The sequence below is a fragment of the Erigeron canadensis genome, chromosome 8 (assembly GCF_010389155.1).
Source record: "Erigeron canadensis isolate Cc75 chromosome 8, C_canadensis_v1, whole genome shotgun sequence".
Classification (NCBI taxonomy): Eukaryota; Viridiplantae; Streptophyta; class Magnoliopsida; order Asterales; family Asteraceae; genus Erigeron; species Erigeron canadensis.
The window spans coordinates 22,749,672-22,766,271 of NC_057768.1; the positions used below are offsets into that span (position 1 = coordinate 22,749,672).

The following is a 16,600-nucleotide window of genomic DNA, read 5'->3' on the forward strand; positions in this document are numbered from 1 at the left end:
TATTACACAACTAATTCACATAAATTAAAAAATATAGTGGTCCAAAAAGCAGTGGCATATATTATGCATAAATCTATCAACTGATGATATAATACTTATTACACTTTCACTCTGAATATCACATTTACAAAAAATGGCCCATTAATTTTTGGGTTTTATACAGAAATATTTCTTTCTTGAAAAATGGAGGCAAATGGTGGATTGGTGGCTGGATCTCATAAAAGGAATGAATTAGTCAGAATTAGACATGATTCTGATGGAGGGGTATTTTGCTTTTTCCTTTTTTTCTTTTTAATACTTCATAATTTTCATGCATTAAATTTTGATAATAATTTTGTGTGTGTAGATCTAAGTGAATTTTATGATGTGGGTTTTGTTTTATCTGAATTATGAATTTTTTTTATATAGATATATAGAAGATATATAAGTACAATCAGCTCAGTAGACTGTAGAAGCATAATTTAGAAACTTTTTTGATTCTTTTTGATTTATCTATATAAGTTTTCTGTTTGTGATTTTAATTTGGTTTAGGATTTTGTATAATTCAGATACTTCTCTGATTTTTTTGGCAAATTGTGAATAAATATATATGTTTATTTACCTTTAATGTAGTCAGTGCTAATATAATGGTTTTAGTGGTTAAATTTTGATAGTTAAAAGTTCATTTTGAGAATTATTATTTATTTTTTGTTTTTGATGATTGATCTGTCCATTCTAGTGAAACTATCAATAAACAGAATTTTTATTTTCTGTTTATTTAAAGTCGAAATAATCTGATATGTAGAAGCATGAAAGTACCTTAAAGTTCATAGCTTTAATAAGCTGAAACTCGATTTATGGTAAGTTATTGGACTCAATAAGTTTTGGTTTAATGATAATGCAGCAGCCAAAACCATTGAAGAATTTAAATGGGCAGATATGTCAGATTTGTAGCGAGACTGTAGGACTAACAGAAACCGGTGATATATTTGTTGCTTGCAATGAGTGTGCTTTCCCGATATGTAGGCCATGCTATGAGTATGAACGAAGAGAGGGAAATCAGTTGTGTCCTCAGTGCAAGACTAGATATAAACGACACAAAGGTTAGCTTCTTGACTTTTTGTCAATGGTGGAGGATAAATAAAGTTTTGGCTTTTAATAACGTGGATTCATCTTTTAGGGAGTGTGCGAGTTGATGGCGATGATGATGAGGATGATGTTGATGACTTGGAGAACGAGTTTGATTATCCTCAAGGAAACAAGGCAAGACGCCAATGGCAGGGAGAGGATCCTGGTCTTTCTTTATCTGCTAGACACGAGTCTCAACAATCAGTTCCCCGTCTCACTGGTGGCCAACAAGTGAGTGATCATTTCATAGACAAGACTTGCTAATTGAGATTGTCAAGAATGTACAGGACGATAGTCAATGTCCAAAATATATAAAATTGGCGATTACATTCTGTTGTAAATACGTAGGCTTACATTTTCGATTTTCAGGTATCGGGTGAAATTCCAAGTGTTACTGACAATTTGTCTGTAAGAAGTACATCTGGTCCACTAGGCCCTGGTGACAAGCATGTACACTCACTTCCATATGTTGATCCTAGACAACCAGGTGTGTTCTGACTATACCTACTATGGAGAAAAAACTATAAATTGACAGATAATAGTTTCATATATTTGCAAAAATGTTTGATATATTTTGTACTTCCTTGTAGTTCCTGTAAGAATTGTAGATCCGTCAAAAGACTTGAATACTTATGGTCTCAGTAATGTTGACTGGAAGGAAAGGGTGGAAGGGTGGAAGCTAAAACAGGATAAGAATATGATGCAAATGAGTAACAAATACAACGGTGAAGGAAGAGGAGGTGAGATTGAACGCACTGGATCGAATGGAGAAGAATTGCAAATGTAAGGCTCATCTTACTATACTGTATCCTTTTAACAATTTAAATGTGTAATTTTATGTTACGTGTCAAAATTTTGGGGTTTGGCTGACCTAAAACACTTTCTAACAAAGATCATAATGGTTTGAGCTACTTGAATCCAGGCTACTTTTATTTGTTTATTGTGTTTACCTGCTAGAGATTAATTGACAATCTGTATCACCACAATCATATGCACATAGGTCACAATGGCCACTTCTGTTGAAATATTAGAACTATCTAATTGGTATAAATCATTAACCTACACAATGATTAATGATCTTTGATCACATGCTGACTGGGTTTGTGTTGTGTCAGGGCCGATGATGCTCGCCAACCAATGAGCCGTGTGGTGCCTATTTCATCTGCTCATCTAACTCCGTATCGTGTTGTGATCATTCTACGGTTGATCATTTTGGGTTTTTTCTTGCAATACCGTTGCAGTCATCCGGTGAATGATGCTTATCCTTTGTGGTTGGTATCTGTTATCTGTGAGGTGTGGTTTGCGTTATCCTGGCTTCTCGATCAATTCCCAAAATGGTTTCCGGTTGAGCGTGAGACCTACCTTGACAGGCTTGCAATGAGGTAAACTGAACATTGATCGTAACTCTTTAGTTTGGAAAGTATGTAGGTTCGTGCCTTTCAGTAATTGCTAATGATACATACCTCTCGAGGTGACAGAATTGTCAGGCTGGCTGGTTTGAGAAACAAATCTAGTTGGGTGGGTTGGCCCGAAAAGCTTTTTGTCTAAAGCTATTGCCTTTTCAAAAAAAAAAACAAAACGCGTGGTGAATGTAATGAAAATTTTACTTGACCCACCTATTTTGGATGATATAATGCTAGTTCACTTTAACGTTATAATTTATTTGAGTATGTCTGGCGCCCCATTTGTTCTAATCTGTTGCCCAGGAAAAAAGCATTTTTGTCATAAACACTTTTTATCACAAAAATATACAATATTTTGTCACAGAAATAAATTGTTTGAGTACTTAAGAATAATAATCCATGAGGTTTATATATATAAATTTGTATTTTAAAATTGCAATCATTTGGATTTTCCTTTTTAACGAGTTAACGACTACATTTGAAATACTGGAAAGAAATACCATTCTGGTAATATGTCCAAAAGAATTAAAAGCAAATCTTAGGCTTGTTTTTCGCCTATTTCTCTTTTTCTAATTTTTCTTATTTAATCGACTACATATAAGAAATAGCCTGAACAGATCTATTTGTAAGTCAACGAGTCAAAATTGCCAATGCCGCCTCTAGGAAATACATTTCAATATGATTATGAAGAGGAATATGTGTTGTTTCAGATATGATAGGGAGGGAGAGCCATCACAGCTAGCACCTATTGATGTGTTTGTGAGTACTGTGGATCCTTTGAAAGAACCTCCGCTCATCACAGCAAACACTGTGCTGTCAATTCTAGCTGTGGATTACCCTGTGGACAAAGTCTCATGCTATGTATCTGATGACGGTTCTGCTATGCTGACATTTGAGGCACTCTCCGAGACCGCTGAGTTCGCAAAGAAGTGGGTACCGTTCTGCAAGAAACATAGCATCGAACCCAGAGCACCTGAGTTCTATTTTGCTCAGAAGATAGATTATTTAAAGGACAAGATTCAGCCTTCTTTTGTCAAGGAACGTAGAGCAATGAAGGTGAGTAATTCGATTTGATGTTGACTTTTAGGGTCATAGCTAGGATATCAGATTTTCTTAATTGAAAAATTGACATGTTTAATTTGTAGTTAATGAGAATTGACTAACCCTGTTGAACTATGTAAAGAGTTATGCGGAATGTGAAAATTAATTATATCTATTTCAGTCCGAGCAAAATGTTTTCAAATAATTATAATACCAATTAAATAGCCATTGGTCATTAATAGAGTTGTACGAATAATTTTTTCGCAGGTTTATATTTTTTTAATATTTTGCAATTTTATTCATAATATATATTGATGACAGAGAGAATACGAAGAGTTTAAGGTGCGGATCAATGCTCTTGTAGCCAAAGCACAAAAGGTGCCGGAAGAAGGTTGGACAATGCAAGATGGAACTCCATGGCCCGGAAATAACCCGAGGGATCATCCAGGAATGATCCAGGTGAACCATGTTCAGTATATAGATTTATATATGAAAATCATTTTTACTTGCCTGTTGTGATCATTGCAAATTATTCATTTTTTATTGAAGGGTACTTTGGCATTTGACTAATAGTCAAACATTAATTTTGATATGGTTGTGTAGGTTTTCTTAGGACACAGTGGAGGTGTTGATACAGATGGAAATGAGCTACCGCGCCTAGTCTATGTTTCTCGTGAGAAACGTCCCGGTTTCCAACATCACAAGAAAGCCGGTGCTATGAATGCTTTGGTTAGTTCACTCATTTATCTAATCTTTTTTAAGGTTCTTGAAAACATTTTCATGGTGTCAAGATAAGCGGGTCGGGCAGGTTGGACAAACAGGTCAATGGGGGGTTTTGGTCACTTTGGTACTGGATAAAATTTAACGTCTGGTCTGGTTTCAACCCATAGGATCTGTTCCCATTTTACCTAAATTTTTTAATCCGACTATTTGAGATACAATGCAACCCCCAAGTGACCAACTTATAAGTAAAAATGGGTTTAGGTGCCACGTCTTATTAGGAACAATGTACTGTTTGAGTGTTGTATATGTGATGCATTGATTTTTTATAGTGACAAAAGCCTTTATTTTATTACAGATACGAGTTTCTGCCGTTTTGACCAATGGGGCATATATATTGAATGTCGATTGTGATCATTACTTCAACAACAGTAAAGCTTGTAAAGAAGCCATGTGTTTTATGATGGATCCTGCTTATGGAAAGAAGACATGCTATGTTCAATTCCCTCAAAGATTTGATGGGATTGATTTGCATGATCGATATGCTAACCGCAACATTGTCTTCTTTGACGTATGTTTGATTCTTAGCCCCATTAGTTTCTAACACTTGAATAAATTAAATAGACATCGCCCCTTGATTATCTGAATAATAGTTTGATACTAGCTGCAACAAAACTGATCATTTATGGCCTATGGGTAACGTAGTATTACCTAATTGCGCTTTGCGTTTGGTTAAAGCTAATTTTAGAGACTTTTAGTCTCATCTCACATGAGGAGTCTCTTAACAAAATTACCTTTTTGTTCATTTTATGTATTGATTCTTTTGAAGTTCAGAATTGGCCAAACTTTGCTAAGCTGATTATTTTATTCTTCCACCTATAAACTACAAAAGCGCATCTGGTAGATAGTATTGGTCATGAGTAAGATCCATACTCATCTCATTTCCCTTTCAAATATTGTATTTTTTCAGATCAACTTGAAGGGGCTAGATGGCATTCAGGGCCCTGTCTACGTGGGGACAGGGTGTTGTTTCAACAGACAAGCTCTCTATGGATATGACCCGGTATTAACCGAGGCAGATTTAGAACCAAATATTATCATAAAGAGCTGTTGTGGTTCACGAAAGAAAGGAAGAAATAGTAACAAAAAGTATATAGATAATAAAAGAGTAATGAATAGAACTGAATCAACGGTTCCCATGTTCAATGTGGAGGACATGGATGAGGGAGTTGAAGGTTTGCTCTTTTCTCTGCATTTTATCTGAATTATGACTTGTTTTGCTACACTTTCCCTTTGGCATTTAGAAAATCACTCGAGTAGGTTATGGTGTTTGGATTTGTGTTTTAAACTGAGTATCTGATTATTGTGATTTTAATTCTCAATATATTCAATATTTAGTTATTGAACATGTTCTGTTTCCATCCATCTCATATTAAAATCCGATTAACGCAAGGTTCTATAAAACTTTATGTTAAAGGATATTATCTTGGTTCCTGAAATAGTCAAACTTGATGTCTACAAACTTTAAACATAAATCCAAGTACTATCTCAACATCCCGTTTTATCAAAAATGATATATGGTTCTGATTATCCTGATGTGGTTAAACAATTGTTATATTAGGATTTAGGTGGTTATAATATGATGCATTTTGCCATTTTACGAATCACAAGCTTGATGTGTCGACTGAACAATTGTTATACAGGTTATGATGAGGAAAAGTCTCTACTCATGTCACAAAGAAGCTTAGAGAAGCGATTTGGTCAATCTTCGGTATTCATTGCTGCTACTTTTATGGAGATGGGAGGTATTCCACTCACCACAAATCCCGCTACCCTTTTGAAGGAGGCTATCCATGTTATTAGCTGTGGTTATGAAGACAAGAGTGAATGGGGTAAAGAGGTAACCTTATACATCTCTAACCCTTGCAACATGAGCTTCTGTACATGCAAATCCTTATAACTGATGTTATAAACTTGTTGGCGTCCTGGGTACTCTATTTGCTATTAATTTGTGATCTAGTCCCAATCTGCTAACCGGAGCTTGTTAGTTAACAGACTAATGATGTAAAAAACGGTTCTACTACTGAAAGGACCATTTTACACTTCTGGTGATATCCTTACGAACATTCTAGGATTTTCCTATGGACAGTCTTTAAATATCTTGTACCACTCTGCTGCTTTCCATTTTCTACCACAGCCCTCCTCACCTAAGTTATAAAACTTCTTAATATGCAAGGAAATATAATCATATGTTTTCACTTTTCCTTTAATGCGACACTGGCCAGCTTTCCTTTCTAGTGAGTCATTGGTGTAACTTCTTTTTGATCATATGTTTTTCACTTTGCCTTTTATGCAACACTAACCAGCTTTCCTGTCTAGTGAATCACTAGTGTAACTTCATTTGCCAAGATATTAAGCCTATGAACAACTTCCATGTTAATATTTTGTAGTTTAACTTTGTTTTATTATGAAAAGTCTACCATTTTGCAAAATTCATTCCTTAACTAATTGATATTCTCTTTGAAATACCATGAATATGGCTTGACTAATGCTGGTTAATTGTTTATTGATTTTTAGATTGGGTGGATTTATGGATCAGTGACGGAGGATATTTTGACGGGATTTAAGATGCATGCAAGAGGATGGATCTCTATTTACTGCATGCCTCCACGCCCGGCCTTCAAGGGTTCTGCTCCGATCAATCTTTCTGATCGTTTGAATCAGGTTCTTCGGTGGGCTTTAGGTTCAATTGAGATTTTACTGAGCAGACATTGTCCCATTTGGTATGGATATAATGGTAAACTGAAACTCTTGGAACGACTGGCCTACATCAATACCATCGTCTATCCTCTCACCTCAATTCCACTACTTGCTTATTGTGTGCTTCCAGCTGTCTGTCTTCTGACCGGAAAGTTTATCATTCCCGAGGTATGTAACAATGCAAGCTAATTTTTTTTTGTCACTAAGAAGTGTTGGTCTTGAATATAAGCAAAACATGCCTGCTAATCTGTCATCTTCTTTCTTGCAGATTAGCAACTATGCTAGTATTTGGTTTATTCTTCTTTTCATTTCCATTGCTGCAACCGGAATATTGGAGTTACGGTGGAGTGGTGTGAGTATTGAAGATTGGTGGAGAAACGAACAATTTTGGGTCATCGGTGGGACCTCTGCCCATCTCTTTGCCGTCTTCCAAGGTCTGCTCAAAGTTCTTGCTGGAATCGACACTAATTTTACTGTTACATCGAAAGCAAATGATGAAGATGGTGATTTTGCTGAACTCTACATTTTCAAATGGACGGCTCTCCTCATTCCTCCAACCACCGTCCTTGTGGTGAACTTGATCGGAATCGTCTCTGGTGTTTCCTCAGCTATCAACAGTGGCTATCAATCATGGGGCCCGTTATTCGGGAAGCTGTTTTTCGCCATCTGGGTCATTGTTCATTTGTATCCTTTCCTAAAGGGTTTGTTGGGCCGACAAAATAGGACACCAACAATTGTTATTGTGTGGTCGATTCTTCTTGCTTCAATTTTCTCGCTCCTGTGGGTGAGAATCGACCCCTTTACCGGAGACGATAAGCTTGATTCTATTAGAGGGCAATGCGGGATTGATTGTTAGTTTTTCATGCTTGCTTTGGTATATACACAAGAAATGAAAGAATACCAGAAAGATGGTTTATATGTATCTATTTATTTATGACCTTCCTTTTTTCCCAAGTAGTATTTTGGTAGTGAAAACAGATGGGAAGGGATGACTTCCCGATTGCGAGTGTGGGAATATGATGTATAAATAGAAGTCTTGTTTGTGTAGAAGTTGTTTATTGGCATTACACTGGTGTAGCTATATATTTGTCAGGAAATACTAAACACAATGGTTAATAAATCCTTTCAAAACAGCATAAACTAAGATGAACAGATTTTGATTAAAAGCACACAACAACGGGAATTCCACTTTGTTTCGTCAATGTGACCTCACAACTAGTTATTATGCATGTATGAAATAAGAGCAAGATCCAACAAATCTTATCTGGCTCTTAATAGAAGTTTCGTAATTAAATACAATCTAATCTCTAGGTGCTCTTGGTTTTGGATACTTGAAAGGATCGAATGTTAACATTACTTTCAAAGTGGTGGTGGAGGTTAGACATAGGTTAAGTATCTTGGTGTGTAAATTAACTTTTATATTTGTTCTATTGTGCGAATGTAATTTTTCATCTAGTTCATTGGATGTAAGTAACCCCGCTTAATTAAATGTTTAATGTAAAATTTTTACGTTGACCAATCAAAAACTTCTATGTGGCAGCTCATATGATTTGCCACGTATGCACTTTTATATTAATTGTTCAGTTTAGCGGGTTATATATAATGAACCAAATGAAAATTACATTCACACAATAAAAAATGTGTAAAAGTTACTTACACTCCGAGATACTAAGCCCTTGAAACATAAGACAAAAATGGGTCTAAAAAAGAAGGTAAATTGAAGAATCTGGAGGGCCAATGTCTGATTCATTATTACTATGTGCGCGGTGCTTATCACATGAAGAGTGTATTGATAATGAACAAAATATATTAAGTTTTTAACTATTAAATTTATTGATTAAAAAAACGGACTTTAATGTTTCTCTTTTAACATCGGAATTGTGTAAGGAAGTATATTAAATTTGGCTTGACTTGATATTGTGTATATTTAACTTTAAAACTTTTTATAGTGTGTCTTGAACTCTTGTTTTAACATTAGTGATGTATCCAATTTACAACATCTATGTATTAACTTTATTGATCATTTTGTTACATTATATATTCAACAATTGTATGTATCCAATTATGTCTGATTTTTTTATTATGCTTATGCAATTTTAGTTATTTTTGTTATTATATGTATCATTTTTAATCTTGATGATATGTTACATCGTGAAAAGATTAAAGTTGTATTACACATAATAACAAATTAAAAAAAGTTTAGTACACTATTATGTACTAATAAAACTAGATTTAGAACTATGTTAAATACATGAATTGTTTGTTTATGACATATTAAAAATAATATTTAGTTTATGTAATCCAAGAAAAGATGCAAATGAACAAACCAGTGAATTTAAATATAAAGAATGTAGTTAAATATAAAAGAACAAACCGATAAATTCAATTATAAAATAATTTGATGAAAATCAAAGCTACATAATGTAATACTGGAACATTTACGAAAACGCTTAACTTGTTCGTTTATTAATATCATGTCAAGACTTGCTGTTGTAACTGTTTTCTTAACAATACAATTTAAAAAAACTTCTTATAGTTTTGTTGTAGTATTTGTTTTTCATAAAAGTTTTAGATTATATAGTTGTTATCAGTTAGATATATTATTTATTATATCATGTACTAATAAAATGATTGTTAGTTTTAGACACTACTACAAAATTGCCAATTTCCGACGGAAAATTCTGACAGAAAAAATCTGTCGGAAATCTGCCACAGATTTCTGACGGAATTCCGACAAAGAAAAGGTGATACACAAAAAAGTGAGCAACTGTCGAAGATTCTGGCAGATTAGTCACGGAATTCAGACGGATCTAAATCCTGTCGGAATTCTGTGGGAGAAACTCAAAATATTCCGACAGATTACCGACGACATTTTAATATTCTGTCGAAATTCTGTCGGATATATTTTTTAGAATTTTTAATTTAATTTGAAACTTATTCCGTCGGAAATCCGTTAGAACGTTTTCGACGGATTATCGACAGATACACATTTTTAAAAATAAAAAAATAGAAGCTATAGTGTCCGTCGGACATCTGTCGGAAAGATATAAAAAGACGATATTTTGTCGGAAAGATATACATTTTCTGTCGGAAAGATATACATTTTCTGTCGGTATTTCCCTGTTTTGTTGTAGCTAGAAGGGATAAGTGTACCGAAATGTATATAGCTAAGACTGAAAAGTTATATCGTACACGAATTATCAAAATCTCTATCGTATGCACAAACTTAGTATAAATGTTCATATCATGTAACAAAGTTTGTGTATACGGTAGAGTCTCAAATCAATGGTGCCAACAGGAAGCACAATCAATGGTGCCAACAGGAAGCACATTCAAATTTGAAGTAGCACAAATTAAAAATGACAAACACGACGGCCACATATCCACGAAATCAAAAAAGAACTTGACCGAATTCATGTTTGACTTTTACAATAATTATTTGCTATCTACAACAATTTATGTTTTACGCAATTGTAAACTATGCAATAAAACATGTACATTTGTTGTAAATGGCTAATAATTGTTGTAAATATATCACTTCCCCTTAAAAAAGGAAAACTTATATCTTGTGTTAATGACAACCTTAGGGTATTAATTAATTTAATACATTAAAATTTGTACTTTGTCTTGTGAAAATTTAGGGGACTGATTATTGATATATAAAGTACTACTTTTTACGTATGTAATAAGTTGTTAATGACAACCTTAGGGCTGTCATTATCATTTTTCTTATATTAAATAAAACAAGATTGTGATGAAATAAGCATTTTATAGAAATACTTGACTTACAATTCGACTCTTTTTTTCTTGAATTTGAATCATTTCCTCTTTATCGCCATTAGTGTGTTTCTTCTTTTTCTTTGTTTGGTGGAGATCTACTCCCATGCTAAGTGTCTTTGTTGTGTTTGCATGTATCACTAGTCTTCAATGCTTCCGTTGTTCACTTTGTAATGTTGTTTGTCTGCCTCCTCGGTCTTCTTGGACTTGGTTTTGGTCTGATTTCACCCGCACTGCTAATGTAGGCTTTTGGGGGGTAATGGCATCGGCACACTATTCGTCTAAATAAGTTCTCTTTCGTGTTCCAATAGTTCTGACCCGCAAAGTAAAGTTGTTGCTCTTGTTTGTATACAGGCCGGCTAATAGAATAGTATGGGAAATCTGGAAAAGAGGAGTAGACAATCTGGGATGCAAGTTTCCCTGCATGTGGCTCGTCTGTGATAACTTCTTCGGATTTGCGTGAACTAGCGGACCGATCACTAAGTGGGGATGCTCCCTCCAGCATGAGTGAACCTTTTCGAAAGTGATTTGATTCGATTCCTAGGATTTTCATTTTTCCGGGATTTCTCGCTTAATATCTAATGTCCCTAAGGGAATCCTTAGATGTGAAAGTGAGGAGATAGAAGAGTTCAGCCGAGGAGCCGAGTGACGTGCCAGCGCTACTAATTGAGTGCCAGCACGTAGTTGTGCTGTCAGTAAGAAGGTAGCCGGCGCCTTTCGAAGCCTAAGCCCTTTCTATCTGTTTACATGGCAATTTCAAATCTCCTCTCAAAAATTATTTTTTTCTTCATTTATTTGATTATGATGTCATAACATTTTTTTAAATTAAAATTAGTTTTACTTTTAATTTTTATATTTTGATGTCATAATTCTTTACAAAAAAATGTTATATTTTCTTTTCAAAACTTGAATCATTCATATATGGTATTTTACATTTTCATTATCCGTACAATTTTGTTGTAACACATTTTAATTTATCCGCACAATATACCGGTTAATAAGCTAATTATATTTACTTAATCACAAGGTACACTATTCCAAGTTTGTAAGTAACATAATTATGTTTGTTGTTTATGCACACAATAAGTATATTTGATACAAAAACTTGAAGATAGCTATGTGTGTTTTGTTTATCCAAAGTAAAAAATATTTTAGATATTATATATATATATATATAAGAATATGTTCAATCAATTTTGTTGTAAATTCAGTGACGACGGTACAATTTACAAAACTTTATTAATATACCCGGGTTGAACTCGGATTAATTAGCTGGTTAAAAAAAAATCAAAATTACAACATATAATGATATAAATACAAAACGAATTTTGATTTAAAAAGATTTTAATGAAATGTATATATACCCAACATGTAGAGATATGTTTGTATATTATATGTATATTGTAGGGTCCTTTTTATCATTAGCTAATAATTGTTAAACTTAGCTTGTAGTTACTTTATTTTTCATTGTATTCAAGCCACTTATGGTTTCACTTTGAGGTTAATGAAATTTATCATTCTCCAAATTCTCTCTGTTTTCTCATGGTATCAAAGACAAACTTCTTATCTAATCCGTTCATCGCCAAATTCATATTGATCCTTTCTTGATCAATTTCAAAAACCATTAACCAATATTAATTCCATTTGTTCCAGTTCGATTCAATTTTTCTTCGTTCCGTGCATTCCTTTGTTCTTCTGGCCCATTGATTTATTCCCACAATTCCATTATCATTCTGTTCAATTTTCCGTCTCCTGATCTAAATCCAATTGACCTTCAATTTTGTCGCTTAATTCAATTAATTTCTTTAGTATCCCAATTTCATCTGATTCAGTTCATCACATAGCCGCCATCAAGAAACCCTTCTGTTTCATTGAACTTGAGTTTCATTGAAGTTAATTTTCTTTGGACCTAATTCTCTTTGACCTTAATTCCTTATACCTTGATTTCCTTCAAATTTAATCCGTAAATTTAACTTCCATTGAAGTTAATTCCATCGAAGTTAATTTCATTAAACTTAATTTCCATTCAAGTTATTTTCTTCGACCTTATTCACTTTGAACTTGATTTCAATTTCATTGACCTTATACTCTTTGTCAACCACTTTGAACTTAATTCCATTGAACTTAAGTTAATCCATGGATCTTAGTTCTATTGAAGTTAATCTATTGATATTAATTTCATTGAAGTTAGTCTATTCAACTTAACTTCACTGAAGCTATTTTTCATCAGCTTTTGACATAGTGCAGCTTTCTTTGTGTTCACTACAATTCATTATCAAAAAAAAAAATTTAAAAAATCACTTAGGTCAAGACTTCTTTCAGATATGTCAGATAATGCTCAATGGCTTCACAGTTGGTACAAAGTTCTTGTTAATAATGAAGAGGTTGTATTTGGCATAGCTCCCAATGGGAAGAGATCAAAATTTTTCTGTACAAATTGTCGTATATGGGGACACAACATAGATAGATGTTTCAAAGTTCGTACCAGTAGTTCTAACAGGAACTCTAACCATGCGTTTCCAGTTTCGAGGCTATTGCACCACCTGTTGCTACTGTTCCTTCAACTGATCCAGTATTTACTCAAGAGCAGATGCGTCTATTAATAGCTATGATGTCACAACATAATTTGACTCCCAGGATTGGTACAGGAGTAGATTTGTCTGCTGCTTATCTAGCCGGTAAGAGATTCTGTTTTGTTTCATATTGTTTTGAAAAGAGTTGGGTTGTTGGTAGTGGTGCTACCGATCACATGACACCAAATCTTCACATGTATCTTGAATACACAGTTCTTGTTGAACCATGTTACATTGAAATGCCAAATGGTCAAAAGGCAAGAGTTCATCACATTGGTTCTGTTCGTCTAAATGAACATGTCATTCTAAAAAATGTGTTTCATGTTCCAGATTTTCAATTCAATCTTCTGTCTGTGTACAAAGTCTTACATCAATATTGCTTCTATCACCTTTACTACTGCCTGTTGTGTTCTTAACATTCCTACGATGCAACAACCTCTTGTTCTTGGGAACGTTCAACATGGATTATACTTTGTAGCACCTTCTGACAAGGTCACCTCCACTTCGGTGCTTTCTCTTACGGCTTCCAACACCAAGTGTTCAGCTCAAGTTTGGCATTGTCGTCTGGGGCATTTTCCTTTCGATCGAATCAAATGTATTGATTCTTTGCAGTGCTCTTCTTCTTCTGTACCTTCAGATATTTGCACTACTTCCCCGAAAGCACGAATGAACATACTTTATTTCCTTTTAGTTCTATCAAAACATCTGCTATATTCGAGTTAATTCATGTTGACATATGGGGTCCTTATTCTAGGCCTACTCATAATGGTTTTAGGTATTTTCTAACCATCGTTGATGATTTCTCTCGAACCACCTGGACACTAAGAGTGCCGTTGTTCAAACTCTTACTATTGTCATTGCTTACATTGAGAACCATTTCAAGACGACTGTTAAAATCATTTGCACGGACAATGGGATTGAATTCAAAGATTCTAGAGCAAATAAATTTTATTCAGAAAAGGGCATCATACATCAAACTTTATGTAATGCCACACCACAACAGAATGGTGTTGTTGAACGTAAACAAAAGCATCTTCTTGAAACTGCAAGAGCTCTTTTCTTCCAAGCCAATCTCCCTATTTCTTATTGGGGAGATTGCATTCTCACTACTTCATATTTGATCAACCGATTTCCACTTTCAATCTCTCAAATTAAGATACCTTTTGAAATCTTGACCAACGAAGCTCCTTCATATGATCACATTCGTTCTTTTGGGTGTCTGTGTTATGTTTCCACCCTTCAGCATATCATGCTTAAATTTGAGTCTCGTTCTACCCCATGCGTTTTCTTGGGATATCCTTTCGGTAAGAAATCCTACAAGTGTCTTAACCTTCAAACACGTCAAATCATTTATATCCGTGATGTTGTTTTTCATGAACAACACTTTCCTTTTCACTATTTGCCAAAGCATCCCGATACAATCGTATTTCCATTACCACTTGAGGACCCTTCTCACAATTTTGTCCCTAAAAACACTACCTCTATTGTACCGTCTAATTGAGTTTCACCACAAATTCCCGATAATTACCTTCTACAAGATGAACTTTCTACACCTGTTGTTTCAAATAATCCTGCTGGGAATATTTCAGATTCCATAAATGCTTATGTACCTGTTACTTCTGCACCACTCGGTCAACCTAATGCTGAGCCAGTTCCCGTTCGTCGCTCTGAGCGAATTCCCGTGCAACCTACTCATATGAAAGATTTTGCCTGTCCCAAATCTACCACTCACAAACACTGGTGTAATCTAGTTTCTTTCTCTAGTTTGCCAGTTTCACATCAAGCCTTTTCAGTTCATGCTAACACTTTCACTGAACCTAGAACTTACAATGAGGCTTCCAAAGATCCTGATTGGGTACAAATAATGAATAAAGAAATTGATGCTCTTCAAGCTAATGGCACTTAGTAAGTGTGTGATCTTCCTCCCGATAAGGAAGCAATGGGTAATCGTTGGGTTTACAAGGTTAAGCTCAAATCTAATGGTTCATTGGAACGTTTCAAAGGAAGATTGGTCGTTCATGGTAACCATCAACGCGAGGGCGTTGATTATTTTGATACTTTTTCTCCCGTTGTCAAAATGGCAACTGCTCGTTGTATCCTTGCTATTGTTGCGTCTAAGCATTGGAAAATACATTAGATGGAGGTCAACAATGCTTTTCTTCATGGTGATTTTTCTGAAGAGGTTTATATGAAGATGCCTCTTGGTATTCCTAATCCTAAAAATAAGGTTTGTCGACTTCGAAAATCTCTTATGGTCTCAAACAAGCAAGTCGACAATGGTTTCAGAAGCTTTCTACTGCACTTCAAGATCAAGGTTTTACACAGTCCAAGAATGATTATAGTCTTTTTCTCAAGACCGTTAATGGTCAAATGACTATTGTTGCAGTGTATGTTGATGACATCTTGGTTACTGGTTCAGATTCTACTTCTGTTTCCCAACTCAAGGATTTTCTACATCAACAATTCACCATTAAAGACTTGGGTTTTCTAAATTTTTTTCTAGGCTTGGAGGTTCATTATCGTGATGATGGAATTATTATGAATCAAAGGAAGTTTACTCAAGAATTGCTTGCTGAAACAAGTTTCTCAGATGTTAAACCCGTTGTTACTCCTTTTCCTCAAAATATGAAGTTTTCTGACCCTTGTAGCCCTTATGTAAAAGACCAGTCTACTTATCGATCATTGATAGGTAAGCTTAATTTTTTGACTCACACACGTCCAAACTTGTCTTTCACGGTTCAGACTTTAAGTCAATTCATGCAAAATCCACAACAGATTCACTTGGACGGTGTTCATCATTTGTTAAGGTACTTAAAGGGCACCAGCGGTCAAGGTATTTTACTTAACGGCTCAACGAACATGAGTCTTCATGTTTACTCGGATTCTGATTGGGCAGCATGCCCTATTTCTCATCGTTCCGTCACAGGCTATGTTATTCTATTCGGAGGTTCTCCAATTAGTTGGAAGTCCAAAAAGCAGTATACCATTTCTCGTTCTTCTCCAGAGGCTGAATATCGTGCCATGGCCAATGCTGCTGCTGAACTTACATGGCTAGTTCGTATATTGAAAGAGTTGGGTGTCACCAATTTAAAACCAGTCACTCTTCATTGTGATAACCAGTCTGCTCTTCACATTGCGAAAAATCCTGTTTTTCATGACGTACGAAACACATTGAGCTTGATTGTCACTTTACAAGGGAAAAAGTCATGGAAAGATTAA

At 34.8% G+C, this 16,600-nt stretch overlaps 2 protein-coding genes across 3 annotated transcripts; both read left to right on the top strand.

Moving 5' to 3' along the window:
- Nucleotides 1-89: 89 nt before the first annotated feature.
- LOC122611174 (cellulose synthase A catalytic subunit 1 [UDP-forming]-like) lies at nucleotides 90-8,098 on the top strand. Of its 2 annotated transcripts, none has more exons than XM_043784150.1 (14): nucleotides 90-264; nucleotides 884-1,082; nucleotides 1,160-1,338; nucleotides 1,477-1,594; nucleotides 1,698-1,890; nucleotides 2,223-2,489; nucleotides 3,221-3,566; nucleotides 3,873-4,010; nucleotides 4,155-4,280; nucleotides 4,630-4,842; nucleotides 5,242-5,506; nucleotides 5,975-6,171; nucleotides 6,849-7,199; nucleotides 7,300-8,098. In XM_043784150.1, exons 1-14 carry the CDS (start codon nucleotides 184-186, stop codon nucleotides 7,885-7,887), a joined length of 3,261 nt encoding a protein of 1,086 aa, XP_043640085.1. In that variant the 5' UTR covers nucleotides 90-183; the 3' UTR covers nucleotides 7,888-8,098. The 2 variants fall into 2 exon arrangements, with proteins under 2 accessions (XP_043640085.1, XP_043640086.1); XM_043784151.1 differs by having other exon boundaries at nucleotides 887-1,082.
- A 7,222-nt stretch (nucleotides 8,099-15,320) lies between these two features.
- Nucleotides 15,321-16,600, top strand: LOC122610437 (uncharacterized mitochondrial protein AtMg00810-like). Its single transcript, XM_043783428.1, has 3 exons — nucleotides 15,321-15,461; nucleotides 15,519-15,608; nucleotides 15,668-16,600. The coding sequence occupies exons 1-3, from the start codon at nucleotides 15,321-15,323 to the stop codon at nucleotides 16,598-16,600; spliced, it is 1,164 nt and encodes a 387-aa protein (XP_043639363.1).